Source organism: Cuculus canorus, chromosome 19 (genome assembly GCF_017976375.1).
Source record: "Cuculus canorus isolate bCucCan1 chromosome 19, bCucCan1.pri, whole genome shotgun sequence".
Taxonomy (NCBI): Eukaryota; Metazoa; Chordata; class Aves; order Cuculiformes; family Cuculidae; genus Cuculus; species Cuculus canorus.
In genome coordinates this window covers 12,354,308-12,377,871 of record NC_071419.1, presented here as the reverse complement: position 1 = coordinate 12,377,871, position 23,564 = coordinate 12,354,308, and the positions used below count along the sequence as shown (strand labels likewise).

The 23,564-nt window shown below is 60.3% G+C and overlaps 2 protein-coding genes across 4 annotated transcripts; one reads left to right on the top strand and one right to left on the bottom strand.

Moving 5' to 3' along the window:
• Positions 1 to 909: 909 nt before the first annotated feature.
• On the bottom strand, positions 910 to 5,298 carry C8G (complement C8 gamma chain). The gene is made up of 7 exons (XM_054084545.1): positions 5,060 to 5,298; positions 3,914 to 4,053; positions 2,936 to 3,006; positions 2,523 to 2,630; positions 2,123 to 2,224; positions 1,805 to 1,843; positions 910 to 1,254 (listed from the first exon to the last, which is right to left on the bottom strand). The coding sequence occupies exons 1-7, from the start codon at positions 5,204 to 5,206 to the stop codon at positions 1,241 to 1,243; spliced, it is 621 nt and encodes a 206-aa protein (XP_053940520.1). The 5' UTR covers positions 5,207 to 5,298; the 3' UTR covers positions 910 to 1,240.
• A 918-nt stretch (positions 5,299 to 6,216) lies between these two features.
• On the top strand, positions 6,217 to 21,594 carry FBXW5 (F-box and WD repeat domain containing 5). 3 transcript variants are annotated; one of them, XM_054084468.1, is made up of 9 exons: positions 6,217 to 6,365; positions 6,986 to 7,199; positions 9,603 to 9,760; positions 10,632 to 10,806; positions 11,847 to 11,995; positions 15,233 to 15,713; positions 18,087 to 18,234; positions 19,103 to 19,315; positions 19,800 to 21,594. In XM_054084468.1, the coding sequence occupies exons 2-9, from the start codon at positions 7,007 to 7,009 to the stop codon at positions 20,044 to 20,046; spliced, it is 1,764 nt and encodes a 587-aa protein (XP_053940443.1). In that variant the 5' UTR covers positions 6,217 to 6,365; positions 6,986 to 7,006; the 3' UTR covers positions 20,047 to 21,594. The 3 variants fall into 3 exon arrangements, with proteins under 3 accessions (XP_053940443.1, XP_053940445.1, XP_053940444.1); XM_054084470.1 differs by having other exon boundaries at positions 6,259 to 6,379; XM_054084469.1 differs by having other exon boundaries at positions 6,315 to 6,432.
• The last annotated feature ends 1,970 nt before the right edge of the window (positions 21,595 to 23,564 follow it).

Below are 23,564 nucleotides of genomic sequence, written 5' to 3'. Positions count from 1 at the left end.
GCTGGGGTGCAGGGGGTCCCTGGGGGCAGGAGGCCAGGGCGCTCCCCCAGGCTCCCATGGCCATGCCACAGCTCCACCGCTGCCAGGGGCTCTGCAGGGCAGAAAGCGAGGCAGAACCACAGCCTCCCCAGCTCTGCCAGGACTTCCCGCACATGGGAGTGGGGACAGGGGCTGGATTTGGGCAAGTCACGTGGCGGCCCCTTACATAAATTCCTGACAAACATGTGGTACCAGTTTCCGCTAAGATTGCAAAACGCTGGGGCTGGGGGGGCTGCTCCGTGTCCCAGGGGCTGCGGGGTGGCCAGGGCACCGCACCAGCAGCTGCGAGGGAGCTGCTCCCCATCCCCTCCCAACACCCAGCCTGGGCCAGGGCATTGGCACCGCTTGCCAGAACAGCCCGAGCCAAGCGCGGCCAAGCGCGTGGCAGAGCAGCACTGGCCAGGCTGGCGTGGAAGGGAGAGGGGTCCCGCAGGGGGGCTGCAGCCCCTCTGGGCTGGTTGCACACGGAGTCCAAGCCCCTGCAGCGCGCTCAGAGCATGCAAAGGCCAAGCCATGCCTGGCAGGGAAGCTGCTGCAGGCAGGGTGTCTGTCCCAGGCATCCTCTTGGGGAACATGATCCACAGGGCTGGGGTGAGGGAATGGGGGTTCCACTGCCCTGGGGCCCTGGGGCTGAGAAGCAGGATGGCTGCAGGGCCGAGCTTTCCTGCTCTGGGATGTCCTGGCTTGTCCTGGGGAAAGGGCTGATCCTGCACCAGTCTTCAGCAGCCCCACAGCACCAAGCATTGTGCTGTTCCTGCTGCTCTCCAGGCACACGTGCACTGTGGCACCCAGGAGTAAATTGGGGACTGACACAGCCCTACGGCTGCTGTGAGGCTTGGGGAGAGGAGCAGGGGGCTGCACGGATCCCTGCGCCCCCAGCCTGGCACCAGGAGCCCAGGGGTGGAGGCAGCACTGGCCTCACTGGGGCAAATCGAGGGGTGACTTGCCTGGACACAGACCTTTGTCCAAGGCATTTATTGAGGTGCTGCGGGCTGCTGCAAGGAAGAGGGGGAACACAAAGCTGCAGAGGGGCAGGACGAGGACAGGCATGGCTGCCAGTGTGGCTGGAGGGGCCAGGGAGACTGCGGGCCAGCTCCAGAGCTGTGGAGCAGCAGTGGGGCACAGTCAAACACCAGCTCGGTCCTGCATGGCCATGGGTGCCCGGACAAGATGAGGGCTGAGCTCTGGGGACCTCCTGCACCTATGGCTTTGTTTCTGGAAGGCAAAGAGAGATGCTGAGGAACTGGAGAGATGCCTGAGCCCCACACAAGGGCTGGAGACCCACCTCTGCCTCCCCAGGCAACAAGAGATGGAGCGACCTCAAAGACTCCAACCCTTGCCCCAGGGTGACCCTGTCCCAGGATACCCCATCCTAGACCAGCCCTCACCCCAGTATCTGACCCATGTGGGGCTGAACGGGGCTTTGTTCTGCCAGGCTGCATCTGATGCCCACCCTGGGTGATGGCCTACCACCTCCTCGCTCCACACAGGGGCACAGAGGGACCCTGTCCTGGGGTCTGTGTGTCATGGCCCCCTGTGCCAGACCAGCCCTCCCGCACTCCTGAGGCAGGACCACACGGCTGCGGTGTGGTGTGAGCCCAGCCCAGCAAGTCCAGCCCGCAGCCAGGGCACGGAGGATCCACAGCATGCCCAGCATGAGGCTAAGCCTGGCACACGGGGGTCCCAGCGCATCGCCCAAGATCCACAGCTCATAGAATTGCTAGGTTGGAAAAGACCTGCGAGATCATTAAGTCCATCAACTCACCATCAAGGATGTGAAACTCGTCTGCAGAGTCGCAAAACCCTGCAAGAGACAGAGTCCAGGGTGGTCACCCTGCCTGGGAACCCACGACCCCTGGCCCTGCACCCCAGGGATGCTGTGGGGCACAACCCCACCCTGGCATCACTGCCCCGGGGGTGGCTGCGTGGGGGCAGACCCCATGCGGGACCCTGCTGTGGGTGACCCAAGCCACAGGCTGTTCCCACCTATGTGGAGGTGCCTCCCCCTCCCCACGCTGGAGGGGCTGGTGCTGGGCCCCAGCCGTGGGCGCCCATTGCTCCCCGGGGTCCGTGTGTCACCCACCATATGTGGGGAAGTAGTAGGTGAAGTCTTCGCTCAGGCCCACAGCCTTGACCCGCTGCTCAAACTTCTCCACGATGGCATCACTGACCCGGCTGCTCCGTCCTGCATGGGGAGGGAGATGCCATCAGCAGCCTTGAACCCCCTATCCCCATCCCAAAGCCCCCCGTGTCCCCTGCTGCAGGGCTCGGCATCAAGGGCTCTTTCAGCTCAGAGGAGCTGGTTACCAGTTCCCCCCTTATTTGCTCCCCCACAGCACCTGTGGACAATTCTCTATCTGGGAACCAGGACCCACGGGAGACCCCATTCCCATATCAGGGAGCTCCAGGGGGCATCCCAGGAGCCCAGCACAGGTTTCCCACCCCTGTTCTTCGTCTTCATAAGCCCCCGTGCACCGCCCCACCATAGAGCTTGACAGAGATGCTCCGGCCCTTCTGGTAGTAGAGGATGGCATAGCTGCTATGGTCCGTCTCGCCCACCACCATGTCCACCTTGCTGCCGTAGCCGCGGCCTGGGGAAGACAGAGAGCAGCCCTGGTTTGTCCCTGGTGAACCCCAGCACCACCCAGGCACCTTGTTCCACCACGAATGGGGTGGAAATCAGGGCCAGAGCAGGTGCAGCCCCACGTGGCACCGTTCCCCACCAGTAGGCACCAGCCTGTGATGGCACCTAGAGCTGGGGCACTTTGAGAGCCCAGGGCGGGGGTACTGGGAGAGCACCAGGAGGAAGGACACTGGCACCAGAGCCCTGCTGAGAGCAGGAGTGGGGGGCTCCAGCCTTGCAGCCCTCCCACTGCCGCAGCCCAGCCACCCTCACCCTTCAGGAGGAAGCGTCCACTGGCCCGCGCAGGGACATAGCGCTGCCTGATTTCCCAGCACATCCCGTCCCTGTGCGAGGAGAGGAGGAGGAGGTCAGCACAGGCTGGGAATGATCCAGCGCAGGTCCCTGCCGCCTGCTTGCACATAGAGTGTCTGGTTTCTTGGGACTTTCTTTTCTCCCTGGGGAGAAGCTGCACAGAGATGTCCCAGAGCCTCACGGGAACATGCTGAGAGACTCAGAGCCTGAAAGCCTGCTCAGCCTGGGGGTCCCTGCCCTCTCCCCACACTCCGACCCAGCTCAGCCCCTCAGCCGAGGCCAGCTGGAAGCACCCATGGATGCGCTGAGGATCCCTCTTCTCAGCCGTGCTGCTGCTGAGGTGGCCTCGACAGCTGCTCCCTGGCTGAGTGGCCGTGGAGCAGCCCTGTGCCTGATCTGTGCCTCAGTTTCCCCAACCTGGCTGCTTCCTACCCTGGGCTGCCTGTGCAGGGGGCAGGGTGCCAGCCTGCCACAGCCACGGCTTCTACCACAGAACATCCCAGAGGAGATCCTTCCATACTGCTCTGGGACAGCTTGCTCTTCCTTGGAGACTGGCTGGGGCACCGGTCCTGCTCTGACCTGCCATCCCCATCCTATCCAGCGTCCCTGTTCCCATCCCAGGAGGCTGGTCCTGCTCTGACCTGCCTGCAGCGTCCCCATCCTATCCAGCGTCCCTGTTCCCATCCCAGGAGGCTGGTCCTGCTCTGACCTGCCTGCAGCGTCCCCATCCTATCCAGCGTCCCTGTCCCCATCCCAGGAGGCTGGTCCTGCTCTGACCTGCCTGCAGCATCCCCATCTATCCAGCATCCCCCAGTCAGCCCAGCTCAGACCTGCCTGCAGCGTCCCTGTCCCACTCAATGTCCCTTGTACCCATTCCAGGACACCAGCCCAGTTCGGACCTGCCCGTAGCGTCCCTGTCCCGGGACTGGTGTCACTCACATCTTCCTGAAGGTGCTGACAGCCAGGCTCTGCCCGTCCAGGACGGTCACCATCACCACTGTGGCCTCCAGCTGGTGGCTGTGCTCTGCCAGGTAGCTGCAGCGGGATGCCATGCCCACCAGGAACCACCTCCCTGCAAGCTGCATGGCACAGAGGTGACACCGTCTGCTGGGCACCCCAGGGACACCACCCCACCACTCAGAGTGCCCCCTCCCACGCTGTGACCCCTTGCTTGCTTGGCACCTCTGTCCCCTTGACTTGCCCATGACGGCCCCTGCTCAGGAGTTGGTGGGTGGGACAGGGCAAGAGAGGGGACCAGCCATGGGGACAGTTGCCAGGCTGTGGGGAGGGGGTCTGAGACCCTTGTCCTTGCCTCTCAGGGCTAGTGTGGCTGTGGGGATGGGGGTTTGAGCCCTGCCCTCGCCTCAAAGCCAGGGGGTGAGGGATCCAAGCCCAGCCCTGGTATCACAGGGACAGTGGGGTGTGAGGAAGGGTGTCCGAGGTGCCCACCCTCACCTCTCCAGGACAGGGGGGCTGCAGGGAGGGGGGATCTGAGACACTGCGCTCTCCTCACAGGGCCAGGGGAATGTGTGCAGGGGGGTTTGAGGCACTTGCCCTCACCACTTCGGGCCGAGGGGGCTGCAGGGAGGGGGGACCGAGCCCTTTCCTCACCTCACAAGGGATGGGGGCTGCGAAGAGGGGGGTCCAAGGCCCCTGCCCTCGCCTCACAGGGCCAGGGGATTGTGGGGACAGGGAGTCAAGGTCCCTTTCCTCGCCTCTGAGGGTAACGGGGGCTGCGGGGAGGTGGGGGGGGGTGTGAGACCCCTGCCCTTGCTTCAGCGCTAGTGGGTGCAGGGAGAAGGGTTCAAGACCCCTGCCCTCGCCTCCTGGGGCAAGGGGGTGCGGGGAGGGGGGCTGAGTCGTGCCCTTGCCTCAAAGCCAAGAGGGCTGCAGGGAAGCGGGTCCAAGCGCTGCCCCTGAGCCAGGGCGCTGCAGGGAGAGGGGCTCCGAGGCCCCTGCGGGGAGGGGGGCTGAGCCCTGCCCTCGCCTCTCGGGGCCCCCGGGGGTGCCTGGGCGACCCCCGCTCGGCCCTAGTCCGTGCCGCGGGCCGGGTCCCGGGCCGGCTCGGGGCGCCGGGCCCCTCACCTGGGGCAGCCGGAGCCCCTCGGCGGCCGCCACGGCGTCCAGCGGGCAGCGGGCGGAGGGCGGCGGGGGGCGAAGCCCCAGCCCCAGCCCCAGCCCCAGCCCCACCAGCAGCAGCAGCGGCAGCGCGAGACGGCGCGGGGCGGCCATGGATGGGAAACGCGGGGCGGCGGCGCCGCACCAGCCCAGCAAACACCGGGGTCAAAGGCCGAGGGCGCAGAGCCGTGGGGTCAGACGGGGGGTCGCAGGGCTGAGTGGGCGGGGCCTGATCGAGGGGCGGGGCTGACTGGCTCCCTTAAGAATGGTGGGCGTGGCCGCGCGGGTGGGGCGGGGCTGTTCGGCTCAGGTAGCTCTGGGGGCGGGGCTGGATGACTCCGGCACGTCGGGGGCGGGGCCTCAAGGGGGCGTGGCCTGATTGGCTTGGGCGGGCCTGGGTGGGCAGGCTCTGAAGAGATAGGCGGGGCCGAATCGGATGGGTGGATCTGGGTGGGCGGGGCCTCGCTGGGAGCTGGGAGGGGCTGATTGGCTCTGCCGAGTCTCAGGGCGGGGCCTCACTGGAGGGCAGAATCTGATTGGCTCAGGTGGGCCTGGGTGGGCGGGACTTCTGGGGCAGGGGCGGGGCTAATCGTATCGAGCATGTGTGGGTGGGCGGGGCTTGGCGGGAAGGGCGGGGCCTAATTAACTCAGGTGGCTGTGGGGGCGGGGCCTCACGGTGGGGCGGGGCTGATGGGCTCTGATGGGTCTGGGTGGGCGAGATCTTAAAGAAGGGCGGAGCCTGGTTGGCTCAGGCAGGTCTGGGTGGGCGGGGCCTCATGAGGAGTGGGGCAGGGCAGATTGGCTCAGGCAAGTCTAGGGGTGGGGCTTCACAGGAGAGGGCGTGGCCTGATGGTGTGGGCGTGGCCTAAGTGAGCTTGACTGGTTTGACTGGGCGTGGCCTAATGGGGTGGGTGTGGCCTGATTGCTCGGGCGTGAGCAGGTGGGCGAAGCCTGATTGGCTCTATCGGGTCTGATTGGCGAGGCTTAGTACGGGGGGGTGGGACCCGGTTGCGACGGCGTGGTGTGATCGGCGGAGCTGCTGCTGTGGGGCGGTGCTGAGCGAGCGTGCGGCGCTAGGCTGGTCGTGCCTGGCAGCTCTGGGTTCGAGCTGTCCGGCCTGCGGCAGAAAGCGGCGCCGTGATTGGAAGCGGGGAGGGAACCACCGAGAGGGGCGGCTAGAGCGGCCCGGGGGGGGGCGGGACCCGCGGCGGAAGTGCGCGGCGTCGGGCCGGAAGTGCTGCGAGGAGGAGGCGGGGGCAGCGGGGCCGCCGAGGTGCGGGGCTCGGGGTCGGTGGGAGTAGGGCCCCGGGCGAGCGGGGGGCAGCGCTGGGGACCGGCGGGTACGAGGCACGGGGGTGGGCAGGGGGCCGCTGGGGCGGGCAGTGTGCGAGGGGGAGATTTGGGGCTGCGGGGGTGGAGGGGCTGGGGGCTGGAGGCTGGAGGCTGGAGGAGCCCTTGGGGCGGGCAGGGGCCCGACCGGCGGGGCAGAGGCTGGCGGAGTTGAGGACTGGTGGGCACGGGGCCCCCGGGAAGCGCAGGGTGCAGCAGGAACGGGTCCCGTAGGGCAGGTGGGGGGCAGAGGCTGGCAGGGTGGGCTGTGGGGTCCCCGGGGCGGGCGGGAGACTGGCCGGTGTGGGACCCCTGCAGTGGGCAGGGGGTTGGGAACCGGCGGGTGTGGGGCCTTCTGGAGGGCAGGGGGCAACAGAACATCTGGTGGTCACAAGGCACTGTGGCGGGCAGGGCGCTGGTCGGTGTGGGACCCCCGGAGCAGGTACGAGGTTGGGAGCAGGCAATTGCAGAGCTTCCCAGGGTGGGGAAAGGACTGGTTGGGGTGGTCCCCCCGATTCGGGCTGTAGGCAGCCAGGCTGGGCCTCACTTGCCTTTTGCCTATAGGCGCAGCGGCAGAATGACACGATGGACACGGGCAGCTGCCCCCTCCTCCCTGATAGCGTCCTCTTTGAGATCTTCCTCTACCTGGACCACACGGACGTGCTCTCGGCAGGACTGGTGTGCCGGCAGTGGCATGCTGTGGCCCGCGATGAGTTCCTCTGGAAGGAGCTCTTCTACCGCTACTACCGTGTCTCTCGGGAGGTGCCCCGGCACCCAGGTACGCTGGCGTGGGAACAGGGGCTGTGTGGGGCTGGCGGCCTCCCCCAGCCCACCAAGCAGGCAGGGCAGCACCCAGAACCTCCCTGCTGCGAGCCCAGGAGGAAAAATCCTTGCCTGCTTTGCTGCTGAACCTGCTTCCCTCTGGTGTCCAGGGGGCTGGAGCTGCTAAATTGTGCCCCATTGGCAGCCTGCAGGTGTAGGTGGCGATGTATGTATGAGGGGCTCTGGAACTGCTCAAACCCTTCAGAAAAGGGCATCACAGTGTTGGAAATGGTGCAATGTTCCCCCTCTCTCACAGAAAGGTGGTTTCTGAGCTCTCTTGAGGCAGGTGCTCTCTGGTAGCTGTCCCACAGCTTGTCTGGGTGCTGCTGCTGTGGGATATCCTGGAGAGATGCAGCCCAGCTGGATTCCTTGATAATCGCTGTTGGGTTTTCCTGATGAGGACTTTGCAGCCTCTCCTTCAGGCTCTGTCTCTTCCTTGTTCAGCCTAGGATGAGCCACAAGTACACATTAGCGGATGAAGCTGTTTCCGTAAGGCGTAGGCAGGATCTGCAGCCTGGCTGCAGAGGGGAAATGCGTTTGCCTGCTTTCTGGAGAGTGAGGTGGGCGTGTGGTGGTTTCCCTGTACAGCAGGCAGTGCGAAGGCAGGAGCTGACCCACTTTGCCAGGGCTGATTGGGCTTGATCCTGACCTCAGCTCACAGTAGAAAAATAACCCATTAACAGTTGGCACCTGTAGAGCCCAGCAGGGCCTGCCTGGCGCAGAGCTGTCAGAGTGTACAGTCACAGGGCTGTTTTCAGCTGAGACAGCCCATCTCCCTGTGGGTGGGAGCCCTTGCTGCCAAACTGGATCTCTTGGGGCCAAGAAATCCTGTTCCCAATGTGCTGCAAGGATCCAGAGGGCTGTGCACCATCCTCTGCACCCTGGATGCACCCAGCAGTGGCTGTGGCAGAGGGAACTGGCTTCTTGATCTTGAGTTGCAGTTTCTACAGGAGAATGGCAATAAATGCGGATCAAGCAGCCCGTCACCCTGCAGTGGGGAGCACCAGTGGAACAGAGCTTTGAGAGGAGTCAGGGATGGGCCAGCTCGGGCTGCGTGTTTTTGTTTGTGCAGCCCCTGGAGCTCCGTGGGGCTGGGGGCATCGTCTTTATCTGAAGCGCTCTCACCAGGCTTGGTTGCTGCCGGCTTCCTGCAGCAGTTCAGAAGCTGCCGACCCTGTTCTTCAGCACTAATTGGGACCGAGCAGTTGGGGTAACGCAGTTGTGTGTTCCGGCTGTGCTTCTTGAGCTGTGACGATCCCACATGAGACAGCAGGAGCAGAGATGGCTGGCAGGACCAGAAAGGGCTGGAGCAGGAGTTTGGGGAAGCACCTGGCCAGTCTGTCAGTCACCAGCAGCTCTGTGGATCAGGGAATAGTATCCGGAGGGTCTTGGAAATATTGATGTTGCTTGGCCAAATGGGATGTGTCCAGGCTGCTTCCTGGCCAGATGGGCCAGAACAGGGAGCTTCAGAGGCACATGAAGCTTCCAGCCTCATGAGCAGTGGTGGGATGTCTTAGCACCAAGCTGCTGCCTGCAGCAGCCTCCTGGGCTGCACCAACTTCCAAAACCTCTTCATCCTTGTTCAGCATACTAAGGAAATTGGCCCTCATCCATATACATGTCTAATCCTCTTTGCTTCCTCAGGATTTGCTGCTGCCAGAAGGCTGTAGGCTGCCTTACCAGGCACTTTGTTAAAAGTCTTCTTTATTTGTCTCTTTACTGGCCATCAGTGTGACTTCTCCAAGTGTGTCCCAGGCTCTTTTGCTGCAGGGCTCCTCTTCCACCCTGGCACGCTGTGCCCAGCTCTCATTCTTCTCTCCTGCTTTCTCGAGTCTCTTATATCATTGAGGTGGTTTTTCTTCCCTGCTCTCATACCCATTCTGGAACCTTCTTAACTCTGTGTTAGACAAGATAAAGGTAATTGGAGTGGAGCCCAGTTCCCTGAGGAGCAGCTTTCCTCTCTCACATGCTGGATTTGTTCACGCTGTACTAGGGCCCTTGTGCCATGCTGGCAGCTGTTTCATCCCGAGCTTTGTTAGAGAGCTCACAGCTCTGCCCCGGGTGTTTCTTGTGGTGGCTGTGCTGGTTTAGGAAGCAGTGACATGGTGGGGAGCTGTGCTTTTGCTGAAAAAGGGGATTTTCTGTGGGAGGGAGTCAGGAAGCTGCTAAGGAGCACATTAAGCCCTGCTGGCACGGCCAAAGCTGTAGGAATCTGGCCCCAGCGCTGCTCCTGGCATCGTGCGCAGCAGTTGAGGCTGTGCTTTAGTAAAACCTGATTCCACAGATGCCCCTCTCAGCTCGGATCCATTGCTTCCCTCCGCTTACGTTCCTGCTCTGTGTCCCTGCTCCTGTGTTACAGCTGCCGTCTCCTGGTATGGCGAGTTCCAGCGGCTCTATGACACCATCCCGTGTGTGGAAGTGCAAGCCCTGAAGGAGCACAGTGACCAGGTTTTGCACCTCAGCTTCTCCCACTCTGGCGGTTTGTTTGCATCGTGCTCCAAGGACTGCACCGTCAAGGTGAGGAAGCAGCCCGCCCCGTGCAGACCTCCTGGTGGTGGATGAGGGGCTCGGCCACAAGGGCAGCCATGGGGAAACCTGCGAGAGGAGGGGTCTGACCAGGTGTCCCTGGACTTAGGCTGGTTCCTGCAGCCGAGATGTCCTCAGAGCCACAGAACTCATGGCTGTTGCAAATGGAGTCTTGAGGGCAGCTCCAGCCCATGCGAAGGTGGCTGAAGTGCCAATCTGGCTCTGGCTTCTGTCTGGGTGCCAGTGGGCCCATTTGTGCTGTGGGTCTGACAGAGACGCTGGAGATAATGATTGCTGCAGAAGTTGTCTTGCACGAATGGTTTTCTGGGGTGCAATCATAAAATCATGGAATGGTTTGAGTTGGAAGGGACCTCAAAGCCCATCCAGTCCCACCCCCTGCCATGGGCAGGGACACCTCCCACTGGATCAGGGGCTCCAAGCTCCATCCAACCTGGCTTTGAACCCCTCCAGGGATGGGGCAGCCACCACTGCTCTGGGCAACCTGGGCCAGGGCCTCCCTGCCTTCACAGCAAAACATTTCTTCCCAAGATCTCATCTCAATCTCCCCCTCGTCCTATCCTTGCACTACCTGATAAAAATCCATCTGTAACAGTCCCATTTGCTGTTCAAACACTGTCTCGCCTGGCTGATGGAGAAGCAGTCCTGCCTTTAGCTGCTCTCCAGAGCTGTTGACCGTTTTGCATCAAGGGCATTGACCAGGAATCGGGACTTGGCGAGCAGTTAAATGGGGGCTTTGATGCTGCTTTTTTCTTGTCCTGGTGAGTGCAGGGAAGAACAGATAAACTGGAATGGCTCTTGGGCTTCTCAACGGCTTCCTGACTGTTTGCCCATCTGTCTGCAGATCTGGAGCAATGAGTTGGACATCTCCCTGCAGCACAGCTCCAACATGAGGCCATACAACTGGAGCTACACGCAGTTCTCCCAGTTCAACTCCGATGACTCCCTCCTTCTGGTATCGGGTGTCTTTGTGGGGCCTCACAACTCATCATCAGGAGAGATTGCCGTAATCAGCATGGGTAAATACTGCCCTTGTCTTACTAGGCTGCTCGTGAGGTGGGGAGCGGTGGGTGCTGGAGTTTCTTTCCCCCTCTGGTGTGTGGTGGCCCTGACCTCTGCTTCTCCTGCTGCTTCACCTGCCTTCCGCCTTCTGTGCAGAGGGGTCCCAGCTGCCATTTCAGAGAGCAGACTTTCTGGATAGCCTTAACTCTGCTCAAGTCACCACATCATCACCTACGGTCAGCGTGGCGTGTGTTTGTTCATGTCCATTCTACATGACTGTTAAGAGTTGTCTGCGTTACCTGTTGTCTTGAAACGACCGTTCTGACGTGGGTGGTGCCAGTCCCACCCTGAGGTCTCGTGGGCCATTGAGACACATCTGTCTGGACCTGCATCTCCTGTCCTGCTGCTGTGAAACTCGCTAACGCCGTGTGATCTCCCGGTGTCTCTGTGCTGCAGTTCCACTCCGCTGCTAAGTGTGCAGCTGCCTTGCTCAGAAAGGCCTTGAGCAGCTGGGGTGGGAGTGAAGCAGTTCTGGACGTGTTTGACTTGTTCTTGTCCTTGGGGATTCTGCTTCGGGCTGCACTCGGAGAAGGACTGTGCGGTTGATTTGCTCTCTGGTCTGGCTCCGTGTGGCTGCCCTCTCATTTTGGTATGCTTTGTGTGTGCTGTACCCACACATCTCTGTAGGAGAGAGGGATAATACATCTCCGCAGCAGGAACTGGAACTGGATGTTCATAGAATCATAGAGTCATAGAATCGTGGAATGGTTTGCGTTGGAAGGGGCCTTAAAGCCCACCCTGTCCCACCCACCTGCCATGGGCAGAGACACCTCCCACTAGATCAGGGAATCCAATCCCCATCCAACCTGGCCTTGGACACTTCCAGGGATGGGGCAGCCACCACTGCTCTGGGCAGTGTTGGGTGGCATCAACACAGCCTGCACTGGAGCTGCTGTGTCAGTTCCTCTCCTGCAGAGATGTGAATCCATTACCCATGTCTTCTGTCACAGTTGCTCCAAAGTCGTTGCCTCACTCTCCTGTTTCCCCTCCCTTCCAGAGAACTTCACGCTGCTTTCCAGGGTGAGGAATAAACCCTATGATGTGTTTGGCTGCTGGCTGAATGAAACCAACTTGATATCCGGCAATCTGCATCGGATTGGGCGTATAACTTCTTGTTCCGTGCTGTGGCTGAACAACGCTTTCCAGGTGAGCTGCCTCTATTCTGGCTCCTCAGGCAGTGTGGCTCTTGCGGGAGGAAGGCTATAGAGGAGGTGTGAGCAGGGAAGAGTGTCCAAGTCCTCTTGTCCTCCCTGTTTGTCTCCTCTAACTTGCCCTCAGGATCTTGAGCTTGAGGCAGCCCTTACATGCGATTTTTCCACTCTTGGTGTTTTGGAACCCATTGCAATATTCTGCCTCTGCCCTCTGATTCCATTAACTCTTGCCCCACTAATTGGGATGAGGAGTTGCCTGCAGCACCCTTGAGCAAGCGTTGCTCAACAGAGAGGCTGAGCCACAGCAGCGCTGCTGAAGTCAAAAGTATGAAGCTGGGCTGTAGCCTGGCATGGATCTGAGCAATGGCCATTCTCCCATGGCTTGGCAGCACAGAGCATTGTTCCTGGGAGCCAGAGGCAGCCGGGAGGCCGAGCTCAGCCCTACCTGTCCCTGCTGACATTTCTGTGGGCCTGGTGTTGTCTCTGCTGTGATGAGACCTGGAGATCAGTGTGTGCTGGCATTAGACTGCCTGCTGGCTGCTTGTTCCTTCTCTGGCACTCGTGCTGCTTGAACTTGGTCCTCTGGCATGTTTTGCCTCAGTGTCACAGCTGCACGTCCTGGCGTTTTGTGTTTTTTAACGTGAACGATGGATGCTGGCCCCAGGTGAATCCCTCCAGTAGCAGAGACCCTTCCACCACATCTTGACTCGACTACTGCATGAGAGGAAGGCTGTGGATGTAGTCTTCTTGGACTTCAGTAAAGCCTTTGACACAGTTTCTCACAGCATTCTGCTTCAGAAACTGTCAGCCTCTGGCCTGGACAGGCGCACACTCTCCTGGGTTGAAAACTGGTTGGATGGCCGGGCCCAGAGAGTGGTGGTCAATGGAGTTAACTCCAGCTGGAGGCCAGTCACAAGTGGGGTTCCCCAGGGCTCGGTACTGGGTCCAGCCCTGTTCAATGTCTTTATCAATGACCTGGATGAAGGCAGTGAGTGCATCCTTGCAGGTTTGCAGGTGACACTAAGCTGGGTGGAAGTGTGGATCTGCTGGAGGGTAGGGTGGCTCCAAAGGGATCTGAACAGGCTGGACCACTGGGCTGAGACCAATGGCAGGAGGTTTAACAAGGCCAAATGCCGGGTCCTGCACTTGGGGCATGACAACCCTCTGCAGTGCTACAGACTAGGAGAAGTCTGTCTGGAAAGCTGCCTGGAGGAGAAGGACCTGGGGGTGTTCGTTGACAGTGACTGAACATGAGCCAGCAGTGTGCCCAGGTGGCCAAGTATGCCAGTGGCATCTTGGCTTGTATCAGAAACGGTGTGACCGGCAGAGGTTATTCTCTCTCTGTACTTGGCAGTGGTGAGATCGCACCTCGAATCCTGTGTTCAGTTCTGGGCCCCTCACCACAAGAAGGATGTTGAGGCTCTGGAGCATTTCCAGAGAAGAGCAACGAAGCTGATGAGGGGGCTGGAGAACAAGTCTTACGAGGAGCAGCTGAGAGAGTTGTTTAGCCTGGAGAAGAGGAGGCTGAGGGAAGATCTTATTGCTCTCTACAACTACCTGAAAGGAGGTTGTGGAGAGAAGGGTGCTGGGCTCTTCTCCCAGGGGACAGGACAAGAGGGAATGGCCTGAAGCTCCGCCAGGGGAGGTTCAGGCTGGACATCAGGAAAAAATTTTTCATGGAAAGGGTCATTAGGCACTGGAACAGGCTGCCCAGGGAGGTGGTCGAGTCACCTTCCCTGGAGGTGTTTAAGGAACGGGTGGATGAGGTGCTGAGGGTCATAGTTTAAGGATTGTTAGGAATGGTTGGACTCGATGATCCAGTAGGTCCTTTCCAACCTAGTGATTCTATGATTCTACGATCTCTGCACTGTGCTGACGTTACAGCATTAACTCCTCCAGCTCCAAGAGGCAAGGAAGGACCAGGCCTGCTTGAGCAGAGGGTACTGAAGTGTGGCTGCAGCCTGCTGCAGTGATTAGGCAGGAGGTGACCTGCTGTTCTGTCTGGGAGCAGATAGCCAGGCTGTTCCTGCTGAGAGGTGCTGCCCAGCTGCTGGTACACGGAGCTCCTTTGCCATTTGCAGGCCAGCGGAGTGGCCCTTCATGCTCCACCAGCACGACAGAGGCTGTTCCTGAAATCATGGAATTGTTAAGGTTGGAAAAGACCTAAGCTCATCCAGTCCAACCATCGGCCCCACCCCAGCATGCCGACTAAATCATCTCCCCAAGTGCCACAGCCACATGGTTTTTGAACCCCTCCAGGGATGGAGACCCCACCACTGCACTGGGCAGCCTCTGCCAGGGCTTCACTACTCCATTGGTGAAGACATTTTTCCTAATATCCGATCTAAACCACTCCTGGTGCAACTTGAGGCTGTTTCCTCTCATCCTATCGCTTGTTACTTGGGAGCAGAGTTCAGCACCCACCTCACCGCAACCTCCTTTCCAGGAGCTGCAGAGAGTGATGAGGTCTCCCCTCAGCCTCCTCTTCTCCAGACTAAAAACCCTCAGGTCCCTCAGCTGCTCCCAGAACCCCTGTTCTCCAGACCCTTCCCCAGCTCCATTCCCTTTTCCAGATGCGCTCCAGCCCCTCAATATCCTTCTTGTAGTGAGGGGCCCAAACCAACCCAGGATTCAAGGTGAGGCCTCACCAGCATTGAGTACAGGGGGATGATCCCTTCCCTGCTCCTGCTGGCCATACCATGGCTGATCCAAGCCAGAATGCTGGTGGCTTTCTTGGCCACCTGGGCCACTGCTGGCTCATGTTAAGCTGCTGTCGACCAGCACCCCAAGGTCCTTTTCCACTGGGAAGCTTTCTAGCCACTCTTCCTGAGGCCTGGAGCACTGCCGGGTTGTTGTGTCCCAAAAGCAGGACCCGGCATTTGGCTTTGTTGAATCTGGATCCTTGTGGAGTGCCAAGCAGTGCCAGCTGATGGCCTCAGGTGGGGATTGGCAACAAGGTTGCCCAGCCTCTATGTTTCCCAGCTCTGCTGTTGTCCGTGTGCAGGATCCTTGTGTCTGTGGGTGCTCTGGGAAGGGAAGGAGCCCAGCAAAACTGGCCAGTCCCTTCAGTGGGTTCTTGCAGCCAGTACCCCGTGTAGCAGTGCTGGGAATTGTCAAGAGCATGGCTGGTGTCACTGTATGGGCTCCAGGTCTGGGCGGGTGGCTCTTGGCTCGAGCTTTAGGAGTTGCCCTCAGGGAGGAGGTTCTGCTTACTTCTCCCTTCTTTTTGCAGGGTGTAGAGTCAGAGAACGTGAACGTAGTGAAGAGACTGTTCAAAATCCAGAACCTGAATGCCAGCACTATCCGGACTGTGATGGTGGCTGACTGCAGCCGGTACGATTCTCCGGACCTGCTCCTGGACTATGAGGAGCAGTTGGCTGCTTCCTCCACCTGTCCCATCTTTGATCTCGGCACTGACAGTGAGGAGGAGGAGGCCAAGCCCAAGCAGACTCCAGAGCCGGCAGCACAGGAATTGCCAGATGAAAGGGGTGTGATGGCAGAGGACGGGCTGCAGCAGTTCTTTGACGACATCATGGAAGACCACACACGCCCTGCCATGACTGAGACGGAGTTGGAGACAAAGGTGGCTGAGCTGTTTGTACGCAACAGAACTAAACCGCCAGAGCTGAACCTGCTCCCCACGGACAGTAACAGCAAGATGAAATACTTAATCTTCACCACCGGCTGCCTCACCTACTCCCCGCACCAGATAGGTAAGGCTGGGTCTATACCCCAGGCACACCGGCCTCCTCAGGCAGTGGGCTGCAGCTTCGCTCTGCATTTGAATCTGGAAATGCCTCGGGTTTATTTGCTGCCTGTTTGTGGTGAACGAGTCGCAGTGTTGTTCAGGCCGCTGGATTCTCGGTACAGGGGGATTTTGCAATGCCCCCATTACTGAAGTGATGGGGAGTACGAGGGGCTGCAGCTTGACACAAGACAGGCAACGGTGCTGCTGGTGACTTTTCTGGGTGAGGACTCCCTTTGTTCAGTGAGAAGGGCCAGACTGATGCAAGGAGGGAAGGAGAGCTGCTTCCAGGCCTGACTACTCTTCCGTAAGGCCAGACAGTTTCAGTTCCTTTTGCTGCTTGCACAGTTACAGCCTGGCTTTCCTGCAGCAGGCTCTTCTGACTTTCCTGCTGACTGCTCCTGCGCTAGTACAGCCCAGTCAGACAGGGAAGGATGTTTTCTGAAGTTGTAGACAACTTGGAGAAGACTCACTTTGGTTTTGTCCACCTGAGTTGGAATGCGAGCTAGACTGAGCTCTGCTCCACGCCCCTGTCCGTTGCCAGGCCTGCCAACAGCTGTGCCGGATGGCTGTCTCCAGACTTGCCCTGGGTTGTCTGCCTGGCTCAGCCCTGCCAGCAGCACTGCACTGCAATCCACCAGGCCGAGTCAGCGCTGCTGCACAGGCCAGAACCTGCAGCACACAGAGGCAAAGCCTGGTGCAGTGGCAGCACCTGCCTTTGGACTCTGCCGACTCCCAGAGCAGCCTCCCACGGCCGTGGGCTTTAGTGGCTTTGAACTCCAGTGCCTCTCTGGCTGGCAGCCAGTGCCTGTGGCACAAGCTGGCTGTTGGGAGGGATGAACCCAGCGCAGCTGCTCTGCCAGCCACAAGTCACTGCAAAATGCCGTGTTTGCCCATGAGTTTGAGGCCTGTGTGCGTCTGCTGCCTGCCCAGAGGAGCTGGTGCTTGACAGGGCACAAGTCTTGGGTCTTCTGCAGTAGTATTATAGAATGATTTGGGCCTTAAAGATCATCCAGTCCCGCCTCCTGACATGGGCAGGGACTCCTTCCACTGGATCAGGGTGCTCAAAGCCCCATCCAACCTGGCCTTGAACACCTCCAGGGATGAGGATGAGCACAGGCTCGCTGATGTGCGATTCAGTTGCTGGGAGCTGCTGTTGGGTGCTGCGCTCTGGCTGCTGGACACCAGCACTGCTCTGCTGGGCTGCTTGCTCTGCAGCCCAGCAGCTCCTTTGTAGGAGTCTCCATTGGGTCTTGTCTGCGTTGTGCTGGTGACAGATGTGAGGTGTGGGCACAGCCGCCTGCTCCCTCGGCTTTAGGGGGCCATGTGGAGGAGATTGGAACTGGGATTGTTGTGCTGTGGGAATGAGGATGAAGGTGCTGGCAAGCAGCACCGTTGGGTGGAAGAGTGAAGGATCCCGTCCTCGGGATCTCAAGCTGCCCGAATTTGGGTGCAGGGATGCTGCAAAAGGCTTGGGCTGGCAGTGCCCCATGGAGTCACCCACCCTGCTGGGGTGTGGAGAGGGCTAAAACCAAGGGTTTTGGGCAGTCATTCCCTCAGGTGATGGAGCGAGCCATCTCCCAGCTCCTCTTGGACCCATGGAGGATTCAGCCCCTGTGTGCCCGGGAGCTGCTGAGGCTCCAAAGTCCTGCAGGAAGCGTTGTGGATGGTTTGTGTTTGAGGCCTCTGCCTGGAGCTGGACGGGGTGAGGGTCCAGCATGGGGCGGGTTTCCCTTGGGGGGTTCAAAAGCTGAGGGCACGTGAGCCCAGTTTGGGTTTAATCCCCGCCTCTTGGAGCTTTCTGGGGCTGGCCGACACCTGTGTTTGGCAGTGGGGAAGTCCTCCCACAGCCAGTGCCTCTGCTGGGCCTTCTCCAGGGGCAAAGTGCAGGAAACAGGCCCAGCCCAAGGATTCAGGAGAAAAAAAATTCAGAGCAAGGTGTGGGGGCCTGGGGCTGGGATCAAGGTGCAAGGGCCTGAGGTTGGAGCTCAGAGGGAGGTGTAGGGGGCTGAAAGCGAGGTGCAAGGGCCTGGGTTGAGGCTCAGAGCAAGGTGTCGCTGCGCTGGCTGGGTTGGAGCCTGGCACTGGGCATCTCCCTGGCCGGGCTCAAACGTGCCAGCTTGTCGTTTACAGGCAGCATCCTCGCCAAGAGCACCTTGGTGAGAGCTCAAAGGAGCCTGACAGGGACAGCAGCCCTGTCCTGGTCCTCAGCCAATGAGCCCTTTCTCCTTCCTTAGCAGCACAAAGGAAAGCCCCTTCTGGAGGCCCAGGGACTCCACCAGCCCCGCTGTCTGTTGGCAGCAGCCTATGGAACAACCTGATTGTGCTTTCTGTCCCCAAGGCATTAAAAGGATCCTGCCCCATCAGATGACAACTGCCGGGCCGGTGCTCGGGGAGGAGAGGCGCTCAGATGAGTTCTTTGACTCGCTGGATCATGTCATCGACATCCATGGACACATCATTGGCATGGGCCTCTCCCCTGACCACAGGTGAGCGCTGTGTCCAAACATGGTGGGTGGGTGACTGCTCCCTGGGGGCTGGGGGTGAAGGGAGAGGAGAGGACTGCAGCGGAGAGAGCAGGGTGCAATGCAGGCTGCTCTGCTCCTGCACATCCCGTTTATGTCCTTGTGCTGTTGGCACGTGCACAGCCCAAGCTCTTCCTCAGACCTCGGCAGGAGCAGCACGTTCTTTCCTCTGTGCTGCTGAACCCGGCTCAGGGTAGGGCCTGGCAAGGAGCCTTATAAGAGTGAAGGAGCTGCGTACAGCAATGTGACTTCTTCCCAAGGCAGAGCAACACTCCACCATCCTTAAAGTTAGTTTTAATGGGATTAAAGGGGCTCAAGGTAGCCTCTAGAGCCTACCTTCCCGATTGTGGTGACTCTTTCCTTTCTAAATGGGGCAAGAAGTGGTTCAGCAGAGTGTTACAGAATCATAGAATTGTTAAGGTTGGAAAAGCTCTCTTGGCTCATCCAGTCCAAACGTCAGCCCAACCCTACTGTGCCAACTAATCCCTGTCCCCACGTGCCATGGCTGCATGTTTTTGAGACTCCACCAGTGCCCTGGGCAGCCTCTGCCAGAGCTTCACCACTCTGTCAGTAAAGATATTTTTCCTCCTATCCAATCTAAACTTCCTCTGGCACAATTGGAGGCCATTTCCTCTCATCCTGTCCCTTGTTAATTGGCAGAAGTGTTGCTGTGTTTCAGCCTGGATTTTAGTGAGCAGAGCTGTAGGCTTTGCTAAGGACTGGAGAATCTGCTGGGTCCCTGCCCTGCCTGAGGGTGCTGCGTTTGCAGCTGGAGCTCTGAGCTGTGTCGTGTGTGGTAAGGCGCAAGGTAACCCCTCTGCTCCCCTCCGAGGTACCTGTATGTGAACAGCCGGGCCTGGCCTCGCGACTGCGTCATCTCTGACCCGATGCAGCCGCCCCCCATCGCCGAGGAGATCGACCTACATGTGTTTGACCTGAAGACAATGAAGGAGGTGAAAAGAGCCCTCCGGGCACACCGGGCCTACACACCCAACGAGGAATGCTTCTTCATCTTCCTGGATGTCAGCCGAGACTTTGTAGCGAGGTGTGTGGTGAGGGAGTGGGCCAGATCCTGAACCTGTGTCCCAGAGGGCATTGGGACACTGGCACTCAGGGGTGGCTTCTTTCAGCAGGGCTGTTCCCTGTGCGGGGAACTCCCGTCTGTTGTGAGCTTGAGCAGCGCGGGGAATGGGAGGCTTGGGAAAAGCAGGGTGATGGAATCAGAGGGTGTTGATAAGGGTTGTCTGCCCTGGTCCTGCTGTGACATCAGTGAGGAAGGGGGAAATTCTGGGCTCTGGTGTTTGGCAGCAGGTGGCAAATGCCCTTTGTAGTGCTATGGGGTGAGTAGGAGGGGCTCTTGCTCAGAATCCCAGAGGGAGCTGGGCTGCCTGGATGGAAGCTCATGGGCTGGGGCCTCTTGCTGGGCTGGGGCTCTCTCTGCCTCCGTCTGTGCCGAAGGAAGGGGCTTGGGAGCAGCCGGTGACCAGGGCTGCTGAGGAACGTCCTCACTGGTGTCTTGTCTTCCGCAGCGGGGCAGAAGATCGGCACGGCTACATCTGGGACCGACACTACAACATCTGCCTGGCCAAGCTGCAGCATGACAACGTGGTCAACTCGGTGGCGTTCAGCCCGGTGGAGCAGGAACTGCTCCTGACGGCCAGCGATGACGCCACTATCAAGGTGTGGCGCTCCCCTCGCACTGTCCGTGTCCAGCAGGCCAGGAAGCCCCGGCCCAGGAAGCTGCTCTTCTCCTGGCTCCTGAACCAGAACAGCTGAACCCAGGTACGCCAGCTCCTGCAGCTTCCTCACTGCAGCCACCACCTCTGGAGCTCGCAGAGCCTGGAGCCCTGCACACAGAGACCAGCTCTGGGCACACGAATCCCAGCTGCCGAGTCAGGATGGACCCTGGCAGTGGGAATTGCTTCCTCCTTGGAGCATCCTCTTCAAAGACAGAGCATAAGAGCTGAGGGCCTGTCCTGGGGCCCAGGCTGGTCACTGCAGGGTGGGCTCCCCACAGCTTCTCACGAACGCTGCTGCTTGGTCACGGCTCTTGGGGTGAGCATTGGTCTCTTGGAACAGAGAGCGGCACGTTGCCAGCGTTTATTCTGTGTGAGCCTGGGATGTGGCTGGCCTCACCAGGAGCTGCTGGCTGCGGAGCATGCGGCAGCGCTGCGCTGCCGGACTGCAGGACTTGTAATGCCATATTTTATTGATGTTTGTTTGTCCCAAACCTCCACGGGCAACTCGTCTGGCTGCTGTGTGTGCCGAGTGCCTCTTTCCACTGGGCAGCAGGGACGGAGGGCAGCGAGGAAGCAGGGCTGGGGGCCTGGCTGGCCTCTCGTGGGGCCCCAGGGATGCAGGCAGTGCCTGGCGGATGCCTCTGTTAGCAGCTGCCAGTGTCCAAACCTGAGAGAGGGGGCGGCCAGTGCTGCCTCTGCCTTCCTCTGCTGTGCAGCACTTAAATAAGCTATGGCATCCGTAATGTATTTATTTTCGGGGATCTGCTGTCCCTTCCCAAGGGGCAGCTGTGGGGACAGCCAGTGGCTCTCGCGGTCCCCTCCCTCCCGTGCTGCTGAAGCCATGGCACTTTAGGTTCTTGGATGCTCTCTGAAGAAGAGCGGACGCTCCGGGTGCTGCAGGGGAGCGCGGCCTCCGCTGCCTGGCACGACAGTGGAATGAGCTGCCTACTGCCAGGACTGGGGCGCTGCGGGACTGGGGAGCGGCTCCTCCTGAGGACCCCTCCTGGAGGTGGCTCACCTGGAGCGATTTCAACCTCAGTGATGTTTACTCTGTCCCTGAAGCTCTTCTCCCTCCATCAGTACCCAAAGGAGAGTCTAAAATTAAGCCCCTAATCTGGTCTTGGCCTGGATGACGGGGGCCAGCAGGGACCCTGGGAGCTGGGTTGGGGCCGGAAAGGAGCCGATTCCCAGGCACGGGCATTGTCTGTGCCGCGGGCTGCAGATGGACCGAAGGGAGGCAGCAGCTATGGTCTGGAAATGCACCGATGGCTTTACCAGCTCTGGTGGCCTTTGTTTTTTGCCCTTGTTCCACTGTGCCCCAGCAGGTGCCCACGGCTTTATCCAAACCCCTGTACTCAGATTTTCTGTCATCACAGGACTCCCAGCAAGAGCGGAGCCCTTTGTGCCTGCGCACAGGACCCACATCCAGCTCTGCTCTCACACGGCAAAGGAACAGCCTCTGCCTCCTCCCCAGGGCTGTGAGATCTCCCCTCCCCTGGTGCGGCGCAGTAGTGAGCGAGGCACAGAGGGGTTGTTTGTACTGAGTTGTGCTCTTCACTTTGGCATCGAATAAATATTCTGCTAAAGCACCTCTGCGCTGCGAGTTGGGCGAGGGCCGCGCTGGGGAGGTGGAACTGAAGCCCGTAGGGTCTCAGGGTTGCACCCACATCCTCTGCAAAGCTGCAGCAGGACCCGACCCACTTGTTACCGCCCTGGGCTGTGGGGTGCAGGTGCCAAATCGTGACAGAGGAGGGGGGAAGAGTCTGTGCCCGCAGGGAGGGTGGGACAGCCCTGCGCAGGGAAGCCTCGGGAAAGCTTCCGGGACAACCCAGAGCATCCTGGGTTCTGTGCCCCTCCTTGGTTTCTCGTTCCAGGCACTGACCGGGTAAGCGGGCAGCGAGCCCCGAGGCTGCGCTGTTGGGGTGTAGAGGGCAGGGGAGTTCTGTGCTGCAGCCCCTGCAGCCTCTCGCTGTCTCCCCTCGGTGGAGGTTTGGCTGTGAACTGGAGAGGATGGCCTGGGGTCCCCTCACCTTGGTCTCTGCTGCAGATGGGCACCGAGAAGCAGCGGTGCCGCTGCTCCCCAGTGCCAGTGTAGTCCCTGGGCTGGTGCTGTGGCTGAGGAGGGGCAGGATGAGGCCTCACGCGGGGTCAGGGGAGCAACCCTGGCACTCAGCTCCGAACAACAGCTGAGAAAACACAGCCTGGCCTGGAGGAGCCCAGCAGCTGCTTTGTTATCCAGCACCCAGGAATGGGAGTGGAACATGTTGAGTTTGCCCCCTGGGCTGCTCTCCACCTCCCCTGCAGTGGCGCCAGTGCCCCTGGCCCAGCCCCACTGCACCCACAGGTCCCTGTTCCTGTTTTCCAGCTGATGGGCTGGGGCCAGGTTCCCTGACTTGGAAGCTGCAGCATCCCTGCAGGGAGCCAGCATGGAACTTGCCCTCCCACCCCTCAGATCCTGCTCCTGCTCCTCCCGGGCAGCCCCAGAACCCACAGCCTGTGCACCAGTGATGCTCTGCCCACTGCTTTATTGGGTAGTTTTGACCATACTACATCCACAAGGAGAAAAAAAACTTCCATCACCAGGCCAGGCTGGGCACTCCAATCGTGGACAAAAGGGGAAAACACACAACAATCCAGCAGCGGCTTCTGTCGGGGTCTGTCCGTCTATCCGTGTGGGGCTGTGCCTGGAAGGGGCCGCATCTCTGCCTGCAGCGCAGGGGCCAAGCCCTGCAGCTACTGCTGCGAGTTCTGGAGCAGCTGAAAATGGACAGCATGGTGGATGCTGGATCCACCTGGCAGTGTAAGGGGAGGGCGACGCTGCAGTGAGGAAAAGCAGTGGCCACTGGGCCCCTCTCTGGCAGCAGCGCCGATCTGCGTCCCCACTGCAGGCCAGACGGGCTCAGCCCCATCTCCACTCTGGGCATCGGGAGCAGTCCCCGTGCTGGGCCAGCACCCTGAGCAGGGACCTCACATCTACTCACATCAAGCTTCCCCCCTCAAATAATGCGCTTAATTCCCAACCCTTAAATAAGCAGAGCTGATTTTCTGCCCCCTTTCCAGGCCTTTCCCAGCCTCCGCGGGGCTGGGAGCCTCCCCTGGCCCTGATGTTGCTGTGGGTGGGAGTGGGGAGCAGGGGGCTTTGCTGGGCGATTTTCTTTTTCCTCCCAAGGCACGCAGGGCCTGATCCATCCCTGGGAGCACCCCCAGCCAGATCAGCACCCGGCCGTGCCACAGCCTCGTCCCCTGATCCTGCAGGGTCTGCCACGGCCTCTGCACTCAGGAGGCACAGTGGGATCCGCACAGCGACCCCAAAGGGGCTCAGACATTGTCCCAGCACCGGCCCCAGGTAGGGTGAACCCCCGCCAGCGCAGCACCCCGGGGAGCTGGTCCAGCTCACCTGTGCTCCCCCAGGGCCACAGCACGGGGCCAGGCAGGACGCAGCTCCTCACCGACAGCGCCCGGCCGGAGCAGAGGGGCAGCACCCCGCCAGCAGGGTGGGCTGAGGCCACCGGAGCAGGGCTGGGACCCAAGTGGGAACTGCTGGCGGAGAAAAGC